The 20,468-nt window shown below is 48.0% G+C and overlaps 1 protein-coding gene across 5 annotated transcripts in view; it reads left to right on the top strand.

Moving 5' to 3' along the window:
- The window catches only part of LOC139273752 (uncharacterized), a 46,713-nt gene extending 26,744 nt beyond the window's left edge, over positions 1-19,969 (top strand). The window contains exons 1-3 of one of the 5 annotated variants that reach the window (XM_070890804.1): positions 5,039-5,058; positions 14,686-14,860; positions 17,794-19,969. In XM_070890804.1, the coding sequence (XP_070746905.1) occupies positions 17,868-19,055 (1,188 nt within the window). In that variant the 5' untranslated portion in view covers positions 5,039-5,058; positions 14,686-14,860; positions 17,794-17,867 and the 3' untranslated portion in view covers positions 19,056-19,969. Of the gene's footprint in view, positions 1-5,038; positions 5,059-8,876; positions 8,931-9,000; positions 9,019-14,685; positions 14,861-17,793 lie in introns of those variants that run through there. The other 4 variants (XM_070890806.1, XM_070890802.1, XM_070890805.1 and 1 more) reach the window with 4 other exon arrangements.
- The last annotated feature ends 499 nt before the right edge of the window (positions 19,970-20,468 follow it).

The following is a 20,468-nucleotide window of genomic DNA, read 5'->3' as shown; positions in this document are numbered from 1 at the left end:
AGGTGCCCTCTTTCAGATGAGATATTAAATCGAGGCACCGTCTGCTCCCCCAAGTGGACATAAATGATCGCATAGTACTATTTTGAAGAACAGCGGGGGAGTTATCTCCGGTATCCTGGCAATATTTATCCCACAATCAACGTAACTAACACAGAGTACTGGGTCATTATCACATTGCTGTTGTGGGAGCTTGTTGTGCACAAATTGGCTGATGCATTTCCTACATTACATCAGTGACTACCCTCCAACAGTACTATGGGAAGTCTGGTGCTCGTGAAAAGTGATATATAAATGCAAGTCTCTTCTTTTATTTAAAAAGATGTTTAAAGAAAATGAGTGGAATTGAACGCCTGTAGTCACAATGCCAGCGGGTGGGATACCCGAGAGAATCCCTTTCCACTCACTGCGCAGATGAACTAAAGGGGATTGACAGGGTAGGTGCCAAGCGATTATTTCCCCTGGCTGGAGTATCTAAAATTTGCAGTCACAGTCTCAGGATAAGGGGAATGCCATTTAAGACAGATGTAGAGGAATTTCTTCACTCAGAGGGTTGGGAATCTTTGGAATTCTTTGCCCTAGAGGGCTGCGAATGCTGAGTCTCTGAATATATTCAAGGCTGAGATAGATTTTTGGAGTCTAGGCAAATCAAGGGATATGGAGATCGGGTGGGAAAGTGGAGTTGAGCCATGATCAGCCATGATCTTATTGAATGGCAGAACAGGCTCGATGGGCCTTACGGCCCACTCCTGCTCCTATTTCTTATGAACTCTCCCCAGCGTGGAGACCCTGGTGTGTCTTCAGCTCCAGGAGCTCGGAAAGCTCTTCCCACAGTCTTGTATTGATGGCCTGTAGTTTTGCTCTTCCCCACAAGTGGAAACACTCTGTACCTGCGCTATCAAACCCTTTCATAATTTTAAAGACCTCTATTTTTACGCAGCGGGTGGTTAGGATTTCGAATGCACTGCCTGAAAGCAGGTGGAGGCAGATTCAATCGTGGCTTTGAAAAGAGAATTGGATAAGTACCTGAAAGGAAAAGAAATGCTGGGCTATGGTGAAAGGGTGGTGGAGTGGGACTAGCTGAAGAGCTCTTGCAGAGATCGACAGGCCAAATTGCCTCCTTCTGTGCTGGAACTATTCTATGATTGTTTTAGGTTCGCCTTCAGCCTTTTAGGGATATTGAGAAAATTACTGAAGAAAAGTAACTGCTGGGAACCAGGGCAAGTGTCCCAGCATCCCTTGGGAGCACAGTATATAAACAGGCCACCCACGAGGTACCTGCACTCTGGAATCTTATTAAAGGAGCTAAGGTCACACTTGCTCATTACACACAGTACTCAGTTTCATCCTTTATTGTGAGTGTATTAATTGGCGACGAGGTAACGAACAACCGCGCGAAAATGCAAAGAACAGTCAGCATCCTGGAGAAGTTCTCAGAAGGGGACGATTGGGAAGCCTTCATGGAGCGACTCGACCAATACTTCGTGGCCAACGAGCTGGAAGGGGACGAGAACGCTGCCAAATGAAGCGCGATCCTCCTTACTGTCTGTGGAGCAACAACCTATGGCCTCATAAAGAATCTCCTGGCCCCGGCAAAACCAACAGAGAAGCCCTACGAAGAATTGTGTACGCTGGTCCGGGAGCACCTAAATCCTAAGGAAAGCGTTTTGATGGCGAGATATCGATTCTACACGTGTCAACGATCAGAGGGCCAGGAAGTGGCGAGCTATGTCGCCGAACTAAGGCATCTCACAGGACATTGTGAGTTTGAGGGATTCCTAGAACAAATGTTCAGAGACTTTTTTGTACTGGGCATTGGACATGAGACAATCCTTTGTAAACTGTTGATTGTAGAAACTCCAAATCTAAGTAAAGCCATAACGATAGCCCAGTATTTATGTCGACCAGCGACAACACCAAGCAGATTTTGCAGAATAAAGAAGTTTCGGCCAATACAGTGCATAAAGTAACGTCAGTCTCGAGCAGAAATGTACAGGGCAGAACGTACACGCCGGCTGCTGTGGCCCGACCTCAGATAACCCAGAGTCGCCATTAATCATTAATGAGAGGCAGTTAACACCTTGTTGGCGCTGCGGAGGTGATCATCGGCCCCATCAATGCCACTTTAAGCACTATGCGTGCAATGGTTGAACAACAATGGGACACCTCCAATGATTGTGCAGACGAGCTGCAAACCCTGCAAACCACCATGTTGCAAAGGAAGATCAATCCACTGTGGATCAGGCTGAATTGGAGACTCGTACTGAGGAGGCAGAAGTGTACGGGGTACACACGTTCACTACGAAATGTCCACCAATAATGTTGCAAGTTGAACTGAACGGCATTCCAGTATCTATGCAGCTGGACATGGGAGCAAGTCAGTCCATTATGAGTAAAAAGGCCTTTGACAGGCTGTGGGGCAAAAAGGCACACAGGCCCAAGCTCAGCCCCATTCACACCAAACTAAGGACTTGCACCTTTTGGGAATCTGTCCTATTTCTGTGGCTCGGTGTGTTTTTATTGATAGCGATCATGTTAAGCGCCGTGAGATGTTTCACTGCGTTAAAGGCGCTATATTAATGTAAGTTCTGGTTGTTTTGTTGTTGTAGTAAATGCTTTTCCGAATGTCTAAAAACAGAGTTAGGGCCCACTGCAGTAAGAATGGGTGGGGTTAGTGTAATAACACAGGCACGGTCTAGTGTAATGGGAACAGGGGACAGACCATGTTAGCCTTGGCTCAGTGGTAGCACTCTCGGCCCTGAGTCAGGGGGTCGGAGTTCAATTCCCAATCCAGAGACCCGAGCACATAATCTAGGCCGAGACTCCAGGTGCCAGTACAGAGGGAGCACTGCACTGTCAGAGGTGCCGTCTTTCAGAGGAGACATTGAACCGATGCCCCGTCTAGTCCCTAAGTTGGATGTAAAAGATCCCACGGCCACGATTCTGAGGACGGAGAGGTGGCGTTCTTCCCTGGTGTCCTGGACAATGTATCATAGAAACATAGAAAATAGGTGCAGGAGTAGGCCATTCAGCCCTTCTAGCCTGCACCGCCATTCAATGAGTTCATGGCTGAACATGAAACTTCAGTACCCCCTTCCTGCTTTCTCGCCATACCCCTTGATCCCCCGAGTAGTAAGGACTTCATCTAACTCCCTTTTGAATATATTTAGTGAATTGGCCTCAACTACTTTCTGTGGTAGAGAATTCCACAGGTTCACCACTCTCTGGGTGAAGAAGTTTCTCCTCATCTCGGTCCTAAAAGGCTTACCCCTTATCCTCAGACTGTGACCCCTGGTTCTGGACTTCCCCAACATTGGGAACATTCTTCCTGCATCTAACCTGTCTAAACCCGTCAGAATTTTAAACGTTTCTATGAGGTCCCCTCTCATTCTTCTGAACTCCAGTGAATACAAGCCCAGTTGATCCAGTCTTTCCTGATAGGTCAGTCCCACCATCCCGGGAATCAGTCTGGTGAATCTTCGCTGCACTCCCTCAATAGCAAGAATGTCCTTCCTCAAGTTAGGAGACCAAAACTGCACACAATACTCCAGGTGTGGCCTCACCAAGGCCCTGTACAACTGTAGCAACACCTCCCTGCCCATGTACTCAAATCCCCTCGCTATGAAGGCCAACATGCCATTTGCTTTCTTAACCGCCTGCTGTACCTGCATGCCAACCTTCAATGAATGATGTACCATGACACCCAGGTCTCGTTGCACCTTCCCTTTTCCTAATCTGTCACCATTCAGATAATAGTCTATCTCTCTGTTTTTACCACCAAAGTGGATAACCTCACATTTATCCACATTATACTTCATCTGCCATGCATTTGCCCACTCACCTAACCTATCCAAGTCACTCTGCAGCCTCATAGCATCCTCCTCGCAGCTCACACTGCCACCCAACTTAGTGTCATCCGCAAATTTGGAGATACTACATTTAATCCCCTCGTCTAAATCATTAATGTACAATGTAAACAGCTGGGGCCCCAGCACAGAACCTTGCGGCACTCCACTAGTCACTGCCTGCCATTCTGAAAAGTACCCATTTACTCCTACTCTTTGCTTCCTGTCTGACAACCAGTTCTCAATCCACGTCAGCACACTACCCACAATCCCATGTGCTTTAACTTTGCACATTAATCTCTTGTGTGGGACCTTGTCGAAAGCCTTCTGAAAGTCCAAATATACCACATCAACTGGTTCTTCTTTGTCCAATTTACTGGAAGCATCCCCAAAAAATTCCAGAAGGTTTGTCAAGCATGATTTCCCTTTCACAAATCCATGCTGACTTGGACCTATCATGTCACCATTTTCCAAATGCGCTGCTATGACATCCTTAATAATTGATTCCATCATTTTACCCACTACTGAGGTCAGGCTGACCGGTCTATAATTCCCTGTTTTCTCTCTCCCTCCTTTTTTAAAAAGTGGGGTTACATTGGCTACCCTCCACTCAATAGGAACTGATCCAGAGTCAATGGAATGTTGGAAAATGACTGTCAACTAACATCACTGAGAACGGATTATGTTGTCATCATTACATGGCTGTTTGTGGGATCTTGCTGTGCACAAATCGGCTGCTGCGTTTCCTACATTACAACTCCTCCCCAACTCCCCTTTCACCCCTACCCTCCAAACCCCCTCCCCCCCACCCCAACTCCTCTTCCACCCCTATTCTCAGCCCCTCTTTTGTCTTGAATTGATTTCACTCTAATGGAAACTGACAATTGGAAACTGTCAGGACTTGAAAGATATTTCCAACAGATTCGAGATGTTATTGGAGTTGGGATCTTTCTCTATTCTGTCCACTCAAGGAGTTAGATAACCAACCTTTTCGTGTGAATGTAGAGCTGGAGTATTGGGTCGTGATGTATTCACTTGTTCATCTTGTTGACTCTAAATATTGAGTTTTGTGGTTTCAGATATTCGATAATCAAGCTCAGAACAACAGGTTGTCTTTTACTGTCGTTATTAACAGCACTGTAAAATACAGACAGTCTAGTTACCTGATCCGGAGAACGGGGATAATACAGTGGATTCAGAGCTCTCTGCTCCCCAGGTCTGTTGTAACAAGCTGCGGCTACACTGGTGATATTTATATTTAACTTGTTTACTACATTTATGATCTGACCCTGCTCAAACCATAACCAGGATATCGGTGCATTGTTCTGACTGTGACCACATGGCTGTGTCTCTATCACACACAGACATTGTTTCCTTGTTTTACATCTCCATACAAAGACCATCTCTTTACACATCCCCTTTCAACACAATTACAGCCGACATGAGCAAGGACGTGAGGCTCATTAAAATACACACACATTGCATAACAGCACAGTTACGCTGGGATAAATGTTCAGTTATTTTCTGTTCAGGCAAAATGCAGAGCGGTCCAGCAGCACACTGGCACCTTAACAGCGTCTCATCGGCCTACAGGCTTTCATTAAGTACATTTGCTGAGCGGATTAAATTTAAAACCAGGTTTGCAGGCGTGATTCTCCAATCACACATAGAAGGTGGGAGAGATGCTGTGAGGCACACGCTAAGTTCAGTAGCTGACAGTGATTAACAGACTGGGTTTGGTGTTCAGTGACCCCAGGCGTGTTACCGATACCTTCCCTGAATTCCAAGGCTGGGAGGTATGGGGAGTTGGGACTTGTCCATGAGAGTAACCGACGATATGAAAATTAAATAATCCAGAGTTAGAAAGGAGAAAAGGCCCAAAAATGGAACAGTCGGCAACAAGACATCAACTAGAAACAAATACGCAACACACTGTGTGTTGAAACAAAGCTGACTTTTTTTTTTAGTCGTTCATAGGATATGGCCGTCACTGTAAAGGCCAGCATTTATTGCCCATCCCTAATTGTCCTTGAAAGTATGGTAGTGAGTCGCTGTGTTGAACCGCTGCAGTCCATGTAGTGAAGGTATACTTGCTGTGCTGTTAAGAGAGGGAGTTCTGGGATTTTGACACAGTGACGATGAAGGAACACCCAAGTCAGGATGGTGTGTGACTTGGAGGGGAACGGGGAGATGGTGGTGTTCCCATGCGCCTGCTGCTCTTGTCCTTCTAGGTGGTAGAGGTCGCGGGTTTGGGAGGTGCTGCCGAAGAAGCCTTTACCAGTTGCTGCGGTGCATCTTGTGGATGGTATACACTGCAGCCACAGTGCACCGGTGGTGGAGGGAATGAATGTTGAAGGTGGTGGATGGGGTTCCAATCAAGCGGGCTGCTTTGCCCTGGATGCTGTTGAGCTTCTTGAGTGTTGTTGGAGCTGCACTCATCCAGGCAAGTGGAGATTATTCCATCACATTCTTGACTTGTGCCTTGTAGATGGAGGAAAGGCCACAAAATACCCAGCCTCTGACCTGCTCTTGTTGCCACAGTATTTATGTGGCTGGCCCAGTTAAGTTTCACGTCGATGGTGACCCCTAGGATGTTGCTGGTGGGAGATTCAGCTATGGTAATGCCATTGAAGTGGGAGTTAGACTCTCACTTGTTGGAGATAGTTGTTGCCTGGCACTTATGTGCCACTTATCAGCCCAAGCCTGAATGTTGTCCAGGTCTTGCTGTACGCAGGCATGGACTGCTCCATTATCTGAGTAGTTGCGAATGGAACTGAACACTGTGCAGTCATCAGCGAACATCCCCACTTCTGACCTTATAATGGAGGGAAGGTCATTAATGAAGCAACTGAAGATGGTTGGGGCCTAGGACACTGCCCTGAGGAACTCCTGCAGCGATGTCCTGGGGCTGTGATGATTGACCTCCAACTACCACAACTATCTTCCTTTGTGCTAGGTATGACTCCAGCCAGTGGAGAGTTTTCCCCCGATTCCCATTGACTTCAGTATTTGATTTATTTTGCATTGATCCAGAATATTAATCATCAGCCAGTTATAAGAGTCATTAACATCACCAGAATAAAACCCAACTATCAGAATAAACATGGTTCATCCCTGGATGTGATTATCATCAGCAATAACAGCAAAATCCAACTTCAGTCATAATGTGTGGAATCCCTTTCCACACGCTGGGCAGCTGAACGGCCTCTCCCCAGTATGAACTTAATGGTGACTAAGTCGGTGGGATGAAGCAGTAAATCCCTTTCCACACACTGAGCAGCTGAACGGCCTCTCCCCAGTGTGAACTCGCTTGTGTCTCAGCAGATGGGATGATGTAGCAAACCCTTTCTCACATACAGAGCAGGTGAAAGGTTTCTCCCCAGCGTGAGTGCGCTGGTGTCTCCACAGCTCGTTACTTCTTTTAAAGGTTTTCTCACAGTCAGAACATTTCAAAAGTTTCTCGTCAGTGTGAACTCTCTGGTGTATCAGCAGGTTGGATGATTGAGCGAATCTCATCCCACACACGGAGCAGATGAACAGCTTGTCCCCGGTATGAACTCTCTGGTGTATCAGCAGGTTGGATGATCGAGCGAATCTCATCCCACACACGGAGCAGGGGAACTGTAAAGTCCTTACTCTACAACATGAAACCACACGAGGCACACTCTGTGACCTGAACTCTTTATTTACAGGACTCCAACGACGATGAGCCTGCGTGGGACCTCCCTTTTTATACCTGTGTGATCAGGTAAGGAGTGTCTCCCACAAGTTCACCCCTTGTGGTCAAGATGTGCATCTAGGTTGAGTGTATACAGTAATACAGTGGTGTTACATTGTGGTTACATACATGACATCACCTTCCCCCCCCACCAAAGTATTATTGGGATCACAGGTTCAGTCTTTCAGGTGGTCTACGCTCCCTCGTGGAGCGCTGCAGTTGGGGCTCTGGTTGTTGGATACTGACGTGAGTGTCTGTCACCTGTGGTGATTCTGGCCTCTCCGGGCTGACCGCAGGGACTGTGCATTCTTCTGATTGCTCTTGTTGCTCGTTCACTGGCGGTGGTGTGAAATCCATCTCATGGTCTTCTTCAGGTTCCTCTGTGTCGATGCTGAACCGTTTTTTAACTTGGTCTAGATGCTTATGGCATATCTGACCATTGTTGAGTTTTACCACGATGACCCTATTCCTCTCTTTGTCAATTACAGTGCCCTCAAGCCATTTGGGCCCCATGGCGTGATTGAGGACGAATACAGGATGATTTATTTCTATACATCTCCCCCTCGAATTACGGTCATGGTACTCGTTTTGTGACTTGCGCTTGCCCTCAACTATGTCGGCCAGGACTGGGTGAATGAGGGAAAGTGCCATGGGATGGGAAAGGGGCAATGGGGCAATGGAGGAATGGACCCGGGTGTCGCGGAGGGGGCGATCCCTTCACTATACTGAAAGGGGAGGGGACAGGAAGAGGTGTTTGATGGTGTGGCATGCTGGAGGTGGTGGAAATGGCAGAGGAGGATCAGTTTAATGGAGGTTTGTAGGGTGAAAGGACAAGGGGAATCTTATCGTGCTTCAGGGAGGGAGATGAAGGGGTGAGAGTCAAAATGCAGGAAATGGAGTGGACACGGTCAAGGTCCCCGTCAACCGTGGGAGAGGAGAATCTTCAGTTCAGCAAAAAGGAAGACATATCGGAAGCACTGGTATGGAAGGTGGCATCGTCAGACATGTAGTCCAGGTAGCTGTGGGGAGTCGGTGGGCTATCCCCATAAATGGTAACAGAAAAGTCGAGGATTGTGCAAGGAGAAAGGGTTAATTAATAACCTTGTAATAAAAGGGGCTTTTGGGAAGTGTGAGCATAATAATGATTGAGTTTGAAGGTGATTGGTTATTCCGAAATTAGGGTCTGAAAACACCAGGCTGAAGGGCCACCCTCTGTTGCGATGTTGCAATGACGACCTCCCACCACCGGCGGTGGCGGTGTGCTGCAGTTGTTTCCCCGCGCAGGCGCAGTGTCGCGGGCTTGCTACACTCGCGCAGGCGCAGTGCCGCTCCAAGCGTGAATCCGGGGCCGGGCCGGGCGGCGAGTGACGGTAAGAGACGGGCCGGTTGCCCGGGTTACAGGGGCCGCGTTCTGTGACTAGGCCCCAGGGTTTATTGCCACAGGGAGGGGAGGGGAGGGTAAGTGTAACAGTGGCGGGTTATAACCGCGGGGACAATGGCGGCGCAGTGTCGGGTGCACTGAGTGAGACCAGACAGGGAGGGACTTTAAAGTGTCACAGGAACGGGCTGTAACTGAGCAACCAAACCGGGCGGGTTAGTGTCAGCAGCGGGTCCCCGGGCACTGTGTACAGCCGGCTCAGTCTGGGGAGGGAGGGCCCAGTGAGATCAGACAGTGTGTAACCCGGGGGCCCAGTGAGATCAGACAGTGTGTAACCCGGGGGCCCAGTGAGATCAGACAGTGTGTAACCCGGGGGCCCAGTGAGATCAGACAGTGTGTAACCCGGGGGCCCAGTGAGATCAGACAGTGTGTAACCCGGGGGCCCAGTGAGATCAGACAGTGTGTAACCCAGGGGCCCAGTGAGATCAGACAGTGTGTAACCCGGGGACCCAGTGAGATCAGACAGTGTGTAACCCGGGGGCCCAGTGAGATCAGACAGTGTGTAACCTGGGGGCCCAGTGAGATCAGACAGTGTGTAACCCGGGGGCCCAGTGAGATCAGACAATGTGTAACCCGGGGGCCCAGTGAGATCAGACAGTGTGTAACCCAGGGGCCCAGTGAGATCAGACAGTGTGTAACCCGGGGGCCCAGTGAGATCAGACAGTGTGTAACCCGGGGGCCCAGTGAGATCAGACAGTGTGTAACCTGGGGGCCCAGTGAGATCAGACAGTGTGTAACCCGGGGGCCCAGTGAGATCAGACAGTGTGTAACCCGGGGGCCCAGTGAGATCAGACAGTGTGTAACCCGGGGCCCAGTGAGATCAGACAGTGTGTAACCCGAGGGCCCAGTGAGATCAGACAGTGTGTAACCCGAGGGCCCAGAGAGATCAGACAGTGTGCAACCCGGGGGCCCAGTGAGATCAGACAGTGTGTAACCCGGGGGCCCAGTGAGATCAGACAGTGTGTAACTTATGACATAAGTGGCACGTGTAGCGAGTTGGTCTTACCGCATGAGAAGGATCCACAGCCAGATAGGGAATGGAAGACCAGCAGGAAGAGTAGTGCAAGGAAAGTAGTGCAGGGGTCCCATTTGGTCATCCCCCTGCAAAACAGATACACTGCTTTGAGTGCTGTTGAGGGAGATGACTCATCAGGGGAGAGCAGCAGCAGCCAAGTTCATGGCACCGTGGCTGGCTCTGTTGTACAGGAGGGCAGGAAAAAGAGTGGAAGAGCGATAGTGATAGGGGATTCAATCATAAGGGGAATAGATAGGCATTTCTGCGGCCGCAATCGAGACTCCAGGATGGTATGTTGCCTCCCTGGTGCAAGGGTCAAGGATGTCTCCGAGCGAGTGCAGGACATTCTAACAAGGGAGGGAGATCAGCCAGTTGTCGTGGTGCACATTGGTACCAACGACATAGTAAAAAGAGGGATGAGGTGCTACGAGATGAATTTAAGGAGCTAGGAGCTAAATTAAAAAATAGGACCTCAAAAGTAGTAATCTCGGGATTGCTACCAGTGCCACGTGCTAGTCAGAGTAGGAATCGCAGGATAGCGCAGATGAATACGTGGCTTGAGCAGTGCTGCAGTCGGGAGGGATTCAAATTCGTGGGTCATTGGAACCGGTTCTGGGGGAGGTGGGACCAGTACAAACCGGACGGTCTGCACTTGGGCAGGACCGGAACCAATGTCCTAGGGGGAGTGTTTGCTAGTGCTGTTGGTGAGGAGTTAAACTAATATGGCAGGGGGATGGGAACCAATACAGGGAGACAGAGGGAAAGAAAAAGGAGACAAAAACAAAAGACAGAAAAGAGATGAGTGGAGTGGAGGGCAGAGAAACCAGAGGCAAGAAACAAAAAGGGCCACTGAATATAAAAGGGCTGCAGGAGGGGTCAAAACTAAAAATCATGGTTTAAAAACTAGGATGAAAACACTCTACCTAAATGCACACAGCATTCGAAATAAAGTAAATGAGTTGACGGCACAAATCATTACAAATGGGTATGATTTGGTGGCCTTTACAGAAACATAGTTGCAAGGTGGCCAAGACTGGGAGTTAAACATACAGGAGTATCTGACGATTCAGAAAGATAGGCAAGAAGGGAAAGGAGGTGGGATAGCTCTGTTAATAAAAGATGGTAGGGCAGTTGTGAGGGATGGTATTGGCTCCAATGAACAAAATGTTGAATCATTGTGGGTGGTGATTAGAGATAGTAAGGGGGAAAAAGTCACTGGTCGGCGTAGTTTATAGGACCCCAAATAATAACTTCACGGTGGGGCGGGCAATAATCAAGGGCATAATGGAGGCATGTGAAAAAGGAACGGCAGTAGTCATGGGAGATTTTAACCTACATATCGATTGGTCAAATCAAATCGCATGGGGTAGCCTGGAGGAGGAATTCATAGAGTGCATACGGGATTGTTTCTTAGAACAGTATGCAACAGAACCTTTAAGGGAGCAAGCCATCTTCGATCTGGTCCTGTGTAATGAGACAGGAAAAATAAACGATCCCCTCGTAAAAGATCCTCTCGGAATGAGTGATCACAATATGGTTGAATTTGTAATACAGATTGAGGATGAGGAAGTTGTGTCAAAAACGAGCGTACTATGATTAAACAAAGGGGACTAATGTGGGATGAGGGCAGAGTTGGCTAAAGTAGACTGGAAACAAGGACTAAATGATGGCACAATTGAGGAACAGTGGAGGACTTTTAAGGAGCTCTTTAATAGTGCGCAACAAAAATATATTCCTGTGAAAAAGAAGGGCAGCAAGAGAAGGGATAACCAGCCGTGGATAACCAAGGAAATAAAGGAAAGTATCAAATCAAAGACCAATGCGTATAAGGTGGCCAAGGTTAGTGGGAAACTAGAGGATTGGGAAAATTTTAAGCAACAGCAAAGAATGACTAAAAAAGCAATAAAGAAAGGGAAGATAGATTACGAAGGTAAACTTGCGTAAAACATAAAAACAGATAGTAAAAGCTTTTACAGATATATAAAACGGAAAAGAGTGACTAAAGTAAATGTTGGTTCCTTAGAAGATGAAAAGGGGGATTTAATAATGGGAAATGTGGAAATGGCTGAAACCTTAAACAATTATTTTGCTTCCGTCTTCACAGTGGAAGACACAAAAACCATGCCAAAATTTGGAGGCCACAGGAATGTGGGAAGGGAGGACCTGGAGACAATCACTATCACTAGGGGGGTAGTGCTGGAAAGGCTAATGGGACTCAAGGTAGACAAGTCCCCTGGTCCTGATGAAATGCATCCCAGGGTATTAAAAGTGATGGCGGAAGTTATAGCAGATGCATTCGTTATAATCTACCAAAATTCTCTGGACTCTGGGGAGGTGCCAGCGGATTGGAAAGCAGCTCATGTAACGCCTCTGTTTTTAAAAAAGGGGGCAGGCAAAAGGCAGGTAACTATAGGCCAGTTAGTTTAACATCTGTAGTGGGGAAAATGCTTGAAACTATCATTAAGGAAGAAATAGCGGGACATCTAGATAGGAATAGTGCAATCAAGCAGACGCAACATGGATTCATGAAGGGGAAATCATGTTTAACTAATTTACTGGAATTCTTTGAGGATATAACGAGCATGGTGGATAGAGGTGTACCGATGGATGTGGTGTATTTAGATTTCCAAAAGGCATTCGATAAGGTGCCACACAAAAGGTTACTGCAGAAGATAAAGGTACGCGGAGTCAGCGGAAATGTATTAGCATGGATAGAGAATTGGTTACCGAGCAGAAAGCAGAGAGTCGGGATAAATGGGTCCTTTTCCGGTTGGAAATCAGTGGTTAGTGGTGTGCCACAGGGATCAGTGCTGGGACCACAACTGTTTACAATATACATAGATGACCTGGAAGAGGGGACAGAGTGTAGTGCAACAGAATTTGCAGATGACACTAAAATTAGTGGGAAAGCGGGTTGTGTAGAGGACAGAGAGAGGCTGCAAGGAGATTTGGATAGGTTAAGCGAATGGGCTAAGGTTTGGCAGATGGAATACAATGTTGGAAAGTGTGAGGTCATCCACCTTGGGGAAAAAATACAGTAAAAGGGAATATTATTTGAATGGGGAGAAATTACAACATGCTGCGGTGCAGAGGGACCTGGGGGTCCTTGTGCATGAATCCCAAAAGGTTAGTTTGCAGGTACAGCAGGTAATCAGGAAGGCGAATGGAATGTTGGCCTTCATTGCGAGAGGGATGGAGTACAAAAGCAGGGAGGTCTTGCTGCAACTGTATAAGGTATTGGTGAGGCCGCACCTGGAGTACTGCGTGCAGTTTTGGTCACCTTACTTAAGAAAGGATATACTAGCTATGGAGGGGGTACAGAGACGATTCACTAGGCTGATTCCGGAGATGAGGGGGTTACCTTATGATGATAGATTGAGTAGACTGGGTCTTTATTCCTTGGAGTTCAGAAGGATGAGGGGTGATCTTATAGAAACATTTAAAATCATGAAAGGGATAGACAAGATCGAGGCAGAGAGGTTGTTTCCATTGGTCGGGGAGACCAGAACTAGGGGGCACAGCCTCAAAATACGGAGGAACCAATTTAAAACCGAGTTGAGAAAGAATTTCTTCTCCCAGAGGGTTGTGAATCTGTGGAATTCTCTGCCCAAGGAAGCAGTTGAGGCTAGCTCATTGAATGTATTTAAATCACAGATAGATCGATTTTTAAGCAATAAGGGAATTAAGGGTTACGGGGAGAGGGCGGGTAAGTGGAGCTGAGTCCACGACCAGATCTTATGTTCTTATGTAACCCGGGGGGCGCAGTGAGATCAGACAGTGTGTAACCTGGGGGCCCAGTGAGATCAGACAGTGTGTAACCCGGGGGCCCAGTGAGATCAGACAGTGTGTAACCCGGGGGCCCAGTGAGATCAGACAGTGTGTAACCCGGGGGCCCAGTGAGATCAGACAGTGTGTAACCCAGGGGCCCAGTGAGATCAGACAGTGTTACCCGGGAGCCCAGTGAGATCAGACAGTGTGTAACCCGGGGGCCCAGTGAGATCAGACAGTTTGTAACCCGGGGGCCCAGTGAGATCAGACAGTGTGTAACCTGGGGATCCAATGAGATCAGACAGTGTGTAACCCGTGGTCCCAGTGAGATCAGACAGTGTGTAACCCGTGGTCCCAGTGAGATCAGACAGTGTGTAACCCGTGGTCCCAGTGAGATCAGACAGTGTGTAACCCGGTGTCCCAGTAAGATCAGACAGTTTTTCGGACCTAGCAAAGCATGGTGGGATACTTGACTATTATGCGGTGTCAAATATCTGCTTTTCCACAAAATGAATTTTGTGCCAAGAAACCTATCTGCTGTCCGCTGACATGAACTCTGCAGCAACAAGTGACTCATGGCCAGGTGCAGGCTACTGTTTCATGGATAGCTTTGCAAACAAGCAGAATAACTAACCACAGAAGAAGATAAAGAGGAAGGGCCCCCAAACACGCGCCATGCTATCAGGTTTCACAATATGGTTGGGAGAATGTCATTTTATGCGTTGCCATATGGATTGATTGGTTGTATGTAAATGAATTTAAATGATTGTATTCCGCCCTCTGTCAACTGCTTATACGCCCGCGGCTCCAGCACTCTGGGTGAAGGTGTTACGCAGGTCGCGGGATCTCAAACTCTTCTCCCACAGCTCTGTTAGCAATAAAGTTGTCTCTCTTACTTTACCAGAGTCTATGTGAATTTATTTTCACCAACAAATTGGCATCACGAACAGGATACCGTGGAGCTGGATAGTCACATGACCCAGTAGAATGGGACAGTAGTCAATTTCTGACCACCCAGAAATTATCCTGGGGGAAGCGGCTGGCCGGCGAAGTGGTATCAAACGAATAAAACAGGTTAAGTAAGTAAAGAAACATAACTTGATTGTATGTGAGAAGAGTTAAGAAATTCAGGCTGTAGTGGCATACAACACAGACTGAAAGTAAAGTAATTAGTGATATCCGAAATGCGGGGGTTGATTATTTTAGTCCAATGTTCATAGAAGGTGATATAGAAATCGGTGCGGAAGGGAGCTGATCACTCCAACCAAGTGCCGGACTCCGGTGGTAAGGAAACACGTTAATCTTCGCGAGCAAGACAAAAGGTCTCTGCGAGGTGAATCGTGGCCGTGAGTATTTAAGTTCGGAAATTCCATAAACTAGAGGGGAATACAGGAGCATAGAATAAAAAACTTCAATGGCAGGTAAGGAAACGGACGTAAAATGTGGACTGCCCGGGTCCCTAATTAACTCCTACATGACCGATCGACAAGTCTGAATTTAAAAAATGCAGAAAGACGGCTGGGATGTATCCCAGACATTCGAACAACAACGAAGTTGGATGGCAGAACAAAAGAAAGATAAAATCAAAAAGGCCGGAGTATTACTAGTACATCAGTTAGCAGGACTAATTGAGCAAGTAAAGGACGTTAGAGAGAAAAGGGAAGAGAAAAGTAAACAATTAAGTCAGGCACAAGGAAAATGTAGGGAATGGGAAAAGAAATGCCTGGCGTTAGAACAACAGATTCAGAACCGTTCCCAATGCGGGGGAGAAACAGCCTCACTGCCCCCTTACAAAGATTATCAAGGTGAGGCAACAGCCCCGGGTCAGGAAGATCTAGAAACCTTCCCGGCGGCGCCAGTCACCAGGGGAGGAACTGCAGCGAATCCCACTGCAACCTATAAACCATTTACCCCCGGCGAGAGACAGCAGATAATGGCATCCCTGAGTAAATTACAACCCCGGTGTGCGAATACCAAATTCTGGGCAGAGCTGGATACAGTTTGTGTGAGCCACCGACTACACCTCCGAGATATCCACCAACGAGTCCGAGCGGCTTGCCCGGCAGATCGGTGGAGAGCAGTGGCCGGAGGAGCCGCGGTAGCAGCTAATGCCGACTTTTCAGGGGGACGTTGGACACACGCGGAACCTTTAACCACCGAAGTAGATGGTCAACAGGCGGCCTTTGGCCCTTTTAAAACCCAGATCCAACGAGTTTTAGGTAATGCCCCTACTAATTGGAGTAAAATTACCACAACCAAACAACAGAAGGGGAAAGGAGCCTCAGAGTATGGGGAACGATTATTCCAGGTATATCACGAATGCTCTGGACAGGGAAACCCGGGCCGCGGCGACCGAGCATTTATCCAGGCATTCAAGGACGGACTATCTGCTGCACACCAGACCATTATAAAAGTGGGAGTAATTGTAACCCAGGATTATGATGAACTGGTCGAGTGGGCTAGTGGCGTCCAGGGAGGGGGGCGATGGAAAATGCCAAACAAAGATAAAAGAAGAAAGGGTTTTTGCAGCAGGGACGGGGGGAGGAGGGGTTTTATCACAACCAGCGGATATCCCATAAAACACCAGCTGAGAATAGAAAGCTCTCTTAGCAGCCAGTAATAAACCAAAACAGGTAGCGGTCATTAAAATTAAAGCCGACCAAAGGGAACCGGACCGAACCAGTCCAGATTGACTGAGTCACCAGGGAAATCAAGCTGCGGACTTAGCTGCACAAGAGGCATTAGAACAAGAGGAGTGTGAGGAAGCCTCGGTCAGCGCCGCTGGGGCCCGAGACAAACAGATAAGTATTGAAAAACTTCACCAGGATACCTCTGAGGAAGAAAGGGGTATGTGGACAAAGCAGGGCGCAACGCAAGGGAAGGATAACGTTTGGAGACGAAACGACAAGATAATGGCGCCTGAATGCATACAGAATACTTTATTGGAGTTGTACCATGGCCTGTCTCGTTCAGGATGAGAGGCCATGACCGGGAGTTTTGGAAGAGATTGGTGGTGGAAGGGGATGGGGAGAGATATCACCAAACATTGCCATTGATGCGTGACGTGCGCACAATATAATCCAGGCAGGCCCATTAAAATTAAAATGGGACACCAGCCCTGTCCACGGGGGCCGTGGGAACACGTACAAATTGATTTCACAGGTCCTTTGCCCCCATCCCATGGAAAAAGATATTGCCTAGTGATTATAGATCAATTTACCCGGTGGGGGGAAGCTTTCCCCACACGTGATTGCACTGCCTCAACAGTGGCAAGGATATTGACCGAGCAGGTGATTCCCCGATGGGGAGTGCCTCTTCAAATAGATTCTGACCAAGGCACCCACTTCACCGGGAAGATTGTAAAAACAGTATGCCAGCTGATGGGCATAAAACAAAAATTCCACATCCCCTACCACCCGCAGAGTTCTGGGATGGTAGAGCGCATGAACCGTACCCTTAAGAACGCCCTGGCCAAGGCCATGCAAACGTCAGGAAAAACGTGGACAGAAGTATTACCCATTATATTGATGAGTTAAGAGCCACGACAAACCGGACAACCGGATTAACCCCTTATGAACTAATGACAGGAAGGGCGATGCAATTACCAGAGAGCATCATAACAGGTGGGGCCGACGTAGGCCCATTAAAAGACAAAATTAAACGGTATGTTTTGGAACTAAACACTCAATTAAAAGGGATGCGTAAATTAGTAAGAGACAATCAGGACGAGAGAGACGCTCAAGAAGAGCTTGAAATGCTCCCTGATGTCCCGATGGCGGGACGTTGCATCATGGTAAAAACATTACCTGAAAAACCAGGATTTGCACCAAAATGGAATGGCCCATATGAGGTCATAATCAGTGGAGACACCTGTGCCTGTCTGGACATAAGAGTGAAGAGTGTATGGAAACATTGGACTCAGTTGAAATTGTACAAAGAAACTAATGAGTAAACACAAGACATGTGATTCACCATAATGTAACCAGGATACTTGTTTACGCACCCCGAACAGGTGACGACTGCAAGCAAGTCCAAATTACGGCTACTACTAATGTGTAAATATTGTATTGTTTGAGCGTAACAAACATGTCTAAGATAGCGTATATAATCGCGTTACTCGATGTTGTCACGGTTGTAAAGCTACTAGGATTAGAAGATAACTTGTTTATCAAGACCCATGTACGTTTACACGGCAATCGAACCGTGTGTTACCCACGAACCCAATCAGTAGAGGCCCTGTTCGTGGCCATCCCTGGGTGGACCCCCCGTGACTTATATACGGCGGATACCTCGGACGCACCCTGTGAGGGACAAACGGGCAAATATAGAATGGGTATACAGGGAAGATGCGTGGAATTAATAAATCCCACAGATCCTGTGTGCAGGGGGTCCCGGGGAAAGGACGAGACGGTATGCTCAGACAATGCAAGTTACTCGCTTTGCTTCTCGGGGCAAGGATGGGGGTGTGCATATGCCCTGGTCCCCGAGAACGCCACCTGTGTGCAGACGCAGTGTGCCCGTCAGCACTGTCGAGTGCATAGGGGCCAGTTTACTTGCACCTGTAACGGGCAAAGATGCCTGAACGTGACCGCAGGGAGGCAACTTATCTGCGGTCAGTGCAACGGAACTCATGTCAGCTCAGAAACATGGGCATACCCGTTTGATGCTTACCAATTGGTAGGATCGGGCTCAAATTCAAGGGAACCTAGCAATTGGTGGTATAAGCAGTTCACGAGTGTTAGCAACACCGACGTAAAGTGTTATAGAGCTAAGGAAGGATTCGTGTTCCTCCTCAACGGCACCTTCAAGACCGCCACACCGACCCTCCCGGTCCTCTTTGCAGTAGGAACTATAGGACCACTCACTGTCCCATGCCCCCAAAAGGGGCATACCCAGAGAAGGATAGTAACACAGGCCATCAGCAAGGAGTTCTGTGCCGATTGGGAGGATCCTGTCATGATGGGATCATCACTCAGCCACGGGTTCCTCGGGGCCCTGTCTGTGGGGGGATCAGCGGGGGTAATTAGTGCCAAAAGTAGGAATTATCTTATCTGTGCATTAACCATTCTGGGAAACAGCACATTGAAGGGATTGGATGCCATCATCCGGGAGCTGTCGGGATTGAAATTGTATACGCAGCAGACCCGTTATGCTGCAGATTATCAGTTAGCCCAACAGGGGGGAGTATGCACAATAATAGGAGACAAATGTATAATGCGTGTTACGGATGAATCATACAATATCACCCAAGCCATTGATGCCATAAGAAAGTAGCTTGACAATTTCAGACAAAGCCCAAAAAGGGGGAATAGCTGGCTTGACTGGCTATTAGGGGGATCCTGGGGGTCCTATTTAATGCATGGAGTAATTATTCTTGATGTAATAATAATTAGTTGTTGCTTGATTATCGGATGTTTTAATATCTGCTGTAAAGTCATGATGGCCCGAATAGTGCCGGTTGCCAGCATGATCACCGAAGAAGAACATCTAATGGGAACACCCGGAGATGCCAAGGAAGACAACGCAGGCACAGACCACTACCTATGAAGGGTAGGCTAGAGCTACAGGCGAGGTGTACATACGGAGCGTCAGGGAAGTAACTTGCCTCGAAGGCCGTATATTAGGCACTGAGCCACCTTCATTGTGGTCATCTGGATTTCGTGAACATCCTCCAGGACCGAAAGGGGGAACTGTTGGAGTGGATTTTCGGACACAGCAAAGCATGATGGGATACTTGACTATTATGCGGAGCCAAATATCTGCTTTTCCACTAAGTGAACTTTGGTCCAAGGAACCTACCTGCTGTACACTGACATGAACTCTGCAGCAACGAGTGACTCATGGCCAGGTACAGGCCACTGTTTCATAGATAGCTTTGCAAACAAGCAGAATAACTAAGCACAGAAGAAGATAAAGAGGAAGGGCCCCCAAACACACGCCATGCTATCAGGTTTCACTATGACGAAAGAATTTGTGCAACAATATGATTGGGAGAATGTAATTTTATGCTTTGCCATATGGATTGATTGGTTGTATGTAAATGAATTTAAATGATTGTATTCCGCCCTCTGTCAACTGCTTATACGCCCGCGGCTCCAGCACTCTGGGAGAAGGTGTTACGCAGGTCGCAGGATCTCAAACTCTTCTCCCACAGCTCTGCTAGCAATAAAGTTGTCTCTCTTACTTTACCAGAGGCTATAGGAATTTATCTTCACGAACACCCGGGAGCCCAGTGAGATCAGACATTGTGTATCTCGGGGGCCCAGTGAGCTCAGACTGTGTGTAACCCGGGAGCCCAGTGAGATCAGAAAGTGTGTAACCCGGGGGCCCAGTGAGATCAGACAGTGTGTAAACCGGGGGCCAGTGAGATCAGACACTGTGTAACCCGGGGGCCCAGTGAGATCAGCCAGTTTCTAACCCGAGGCCCAGTGAGATCAGCCAGTGTCTAACCCGGGGGCTCAGTGAGATCAGACAGTATGTAATCCGGGAGGATGGGCCCAGTGAGATCAGACAGTGTGTAACCCAGGGAACCAGTGAGATCAGACAGTATGTAACCCGGGGGCCAGTGAGATCAGACAGTGTGTAACCTGGGGGCCCAGTGAGATCAGACATTGTGTAACCGGGGACCCAGTGAGATCAGACAGCGTGTAACCCAGGGGCCCAGTGAGATCAGCCAGTTTCTAACCC

This window comes from Pristiophorus japonicus, chromosome 9 (assembly GCF_044704955.1).
Source record: "Pristiophorus japonicus isolate sPriJap1 chromosome 9, sPriJap1.hap1, whole genome shotgun sequence".
Taxonomy (NCBI): domain Eukaryota; kingdom Metazoa; phylum Chordata; class Chondrichthyes; family Pristiophoridae; genus Pristiophorus; species Pristiophorus japonicus.
Note: the sequence above shows the minus strand (reverse complement) of the source record. Positions and strands in the feature narration are given on the sequence as shown.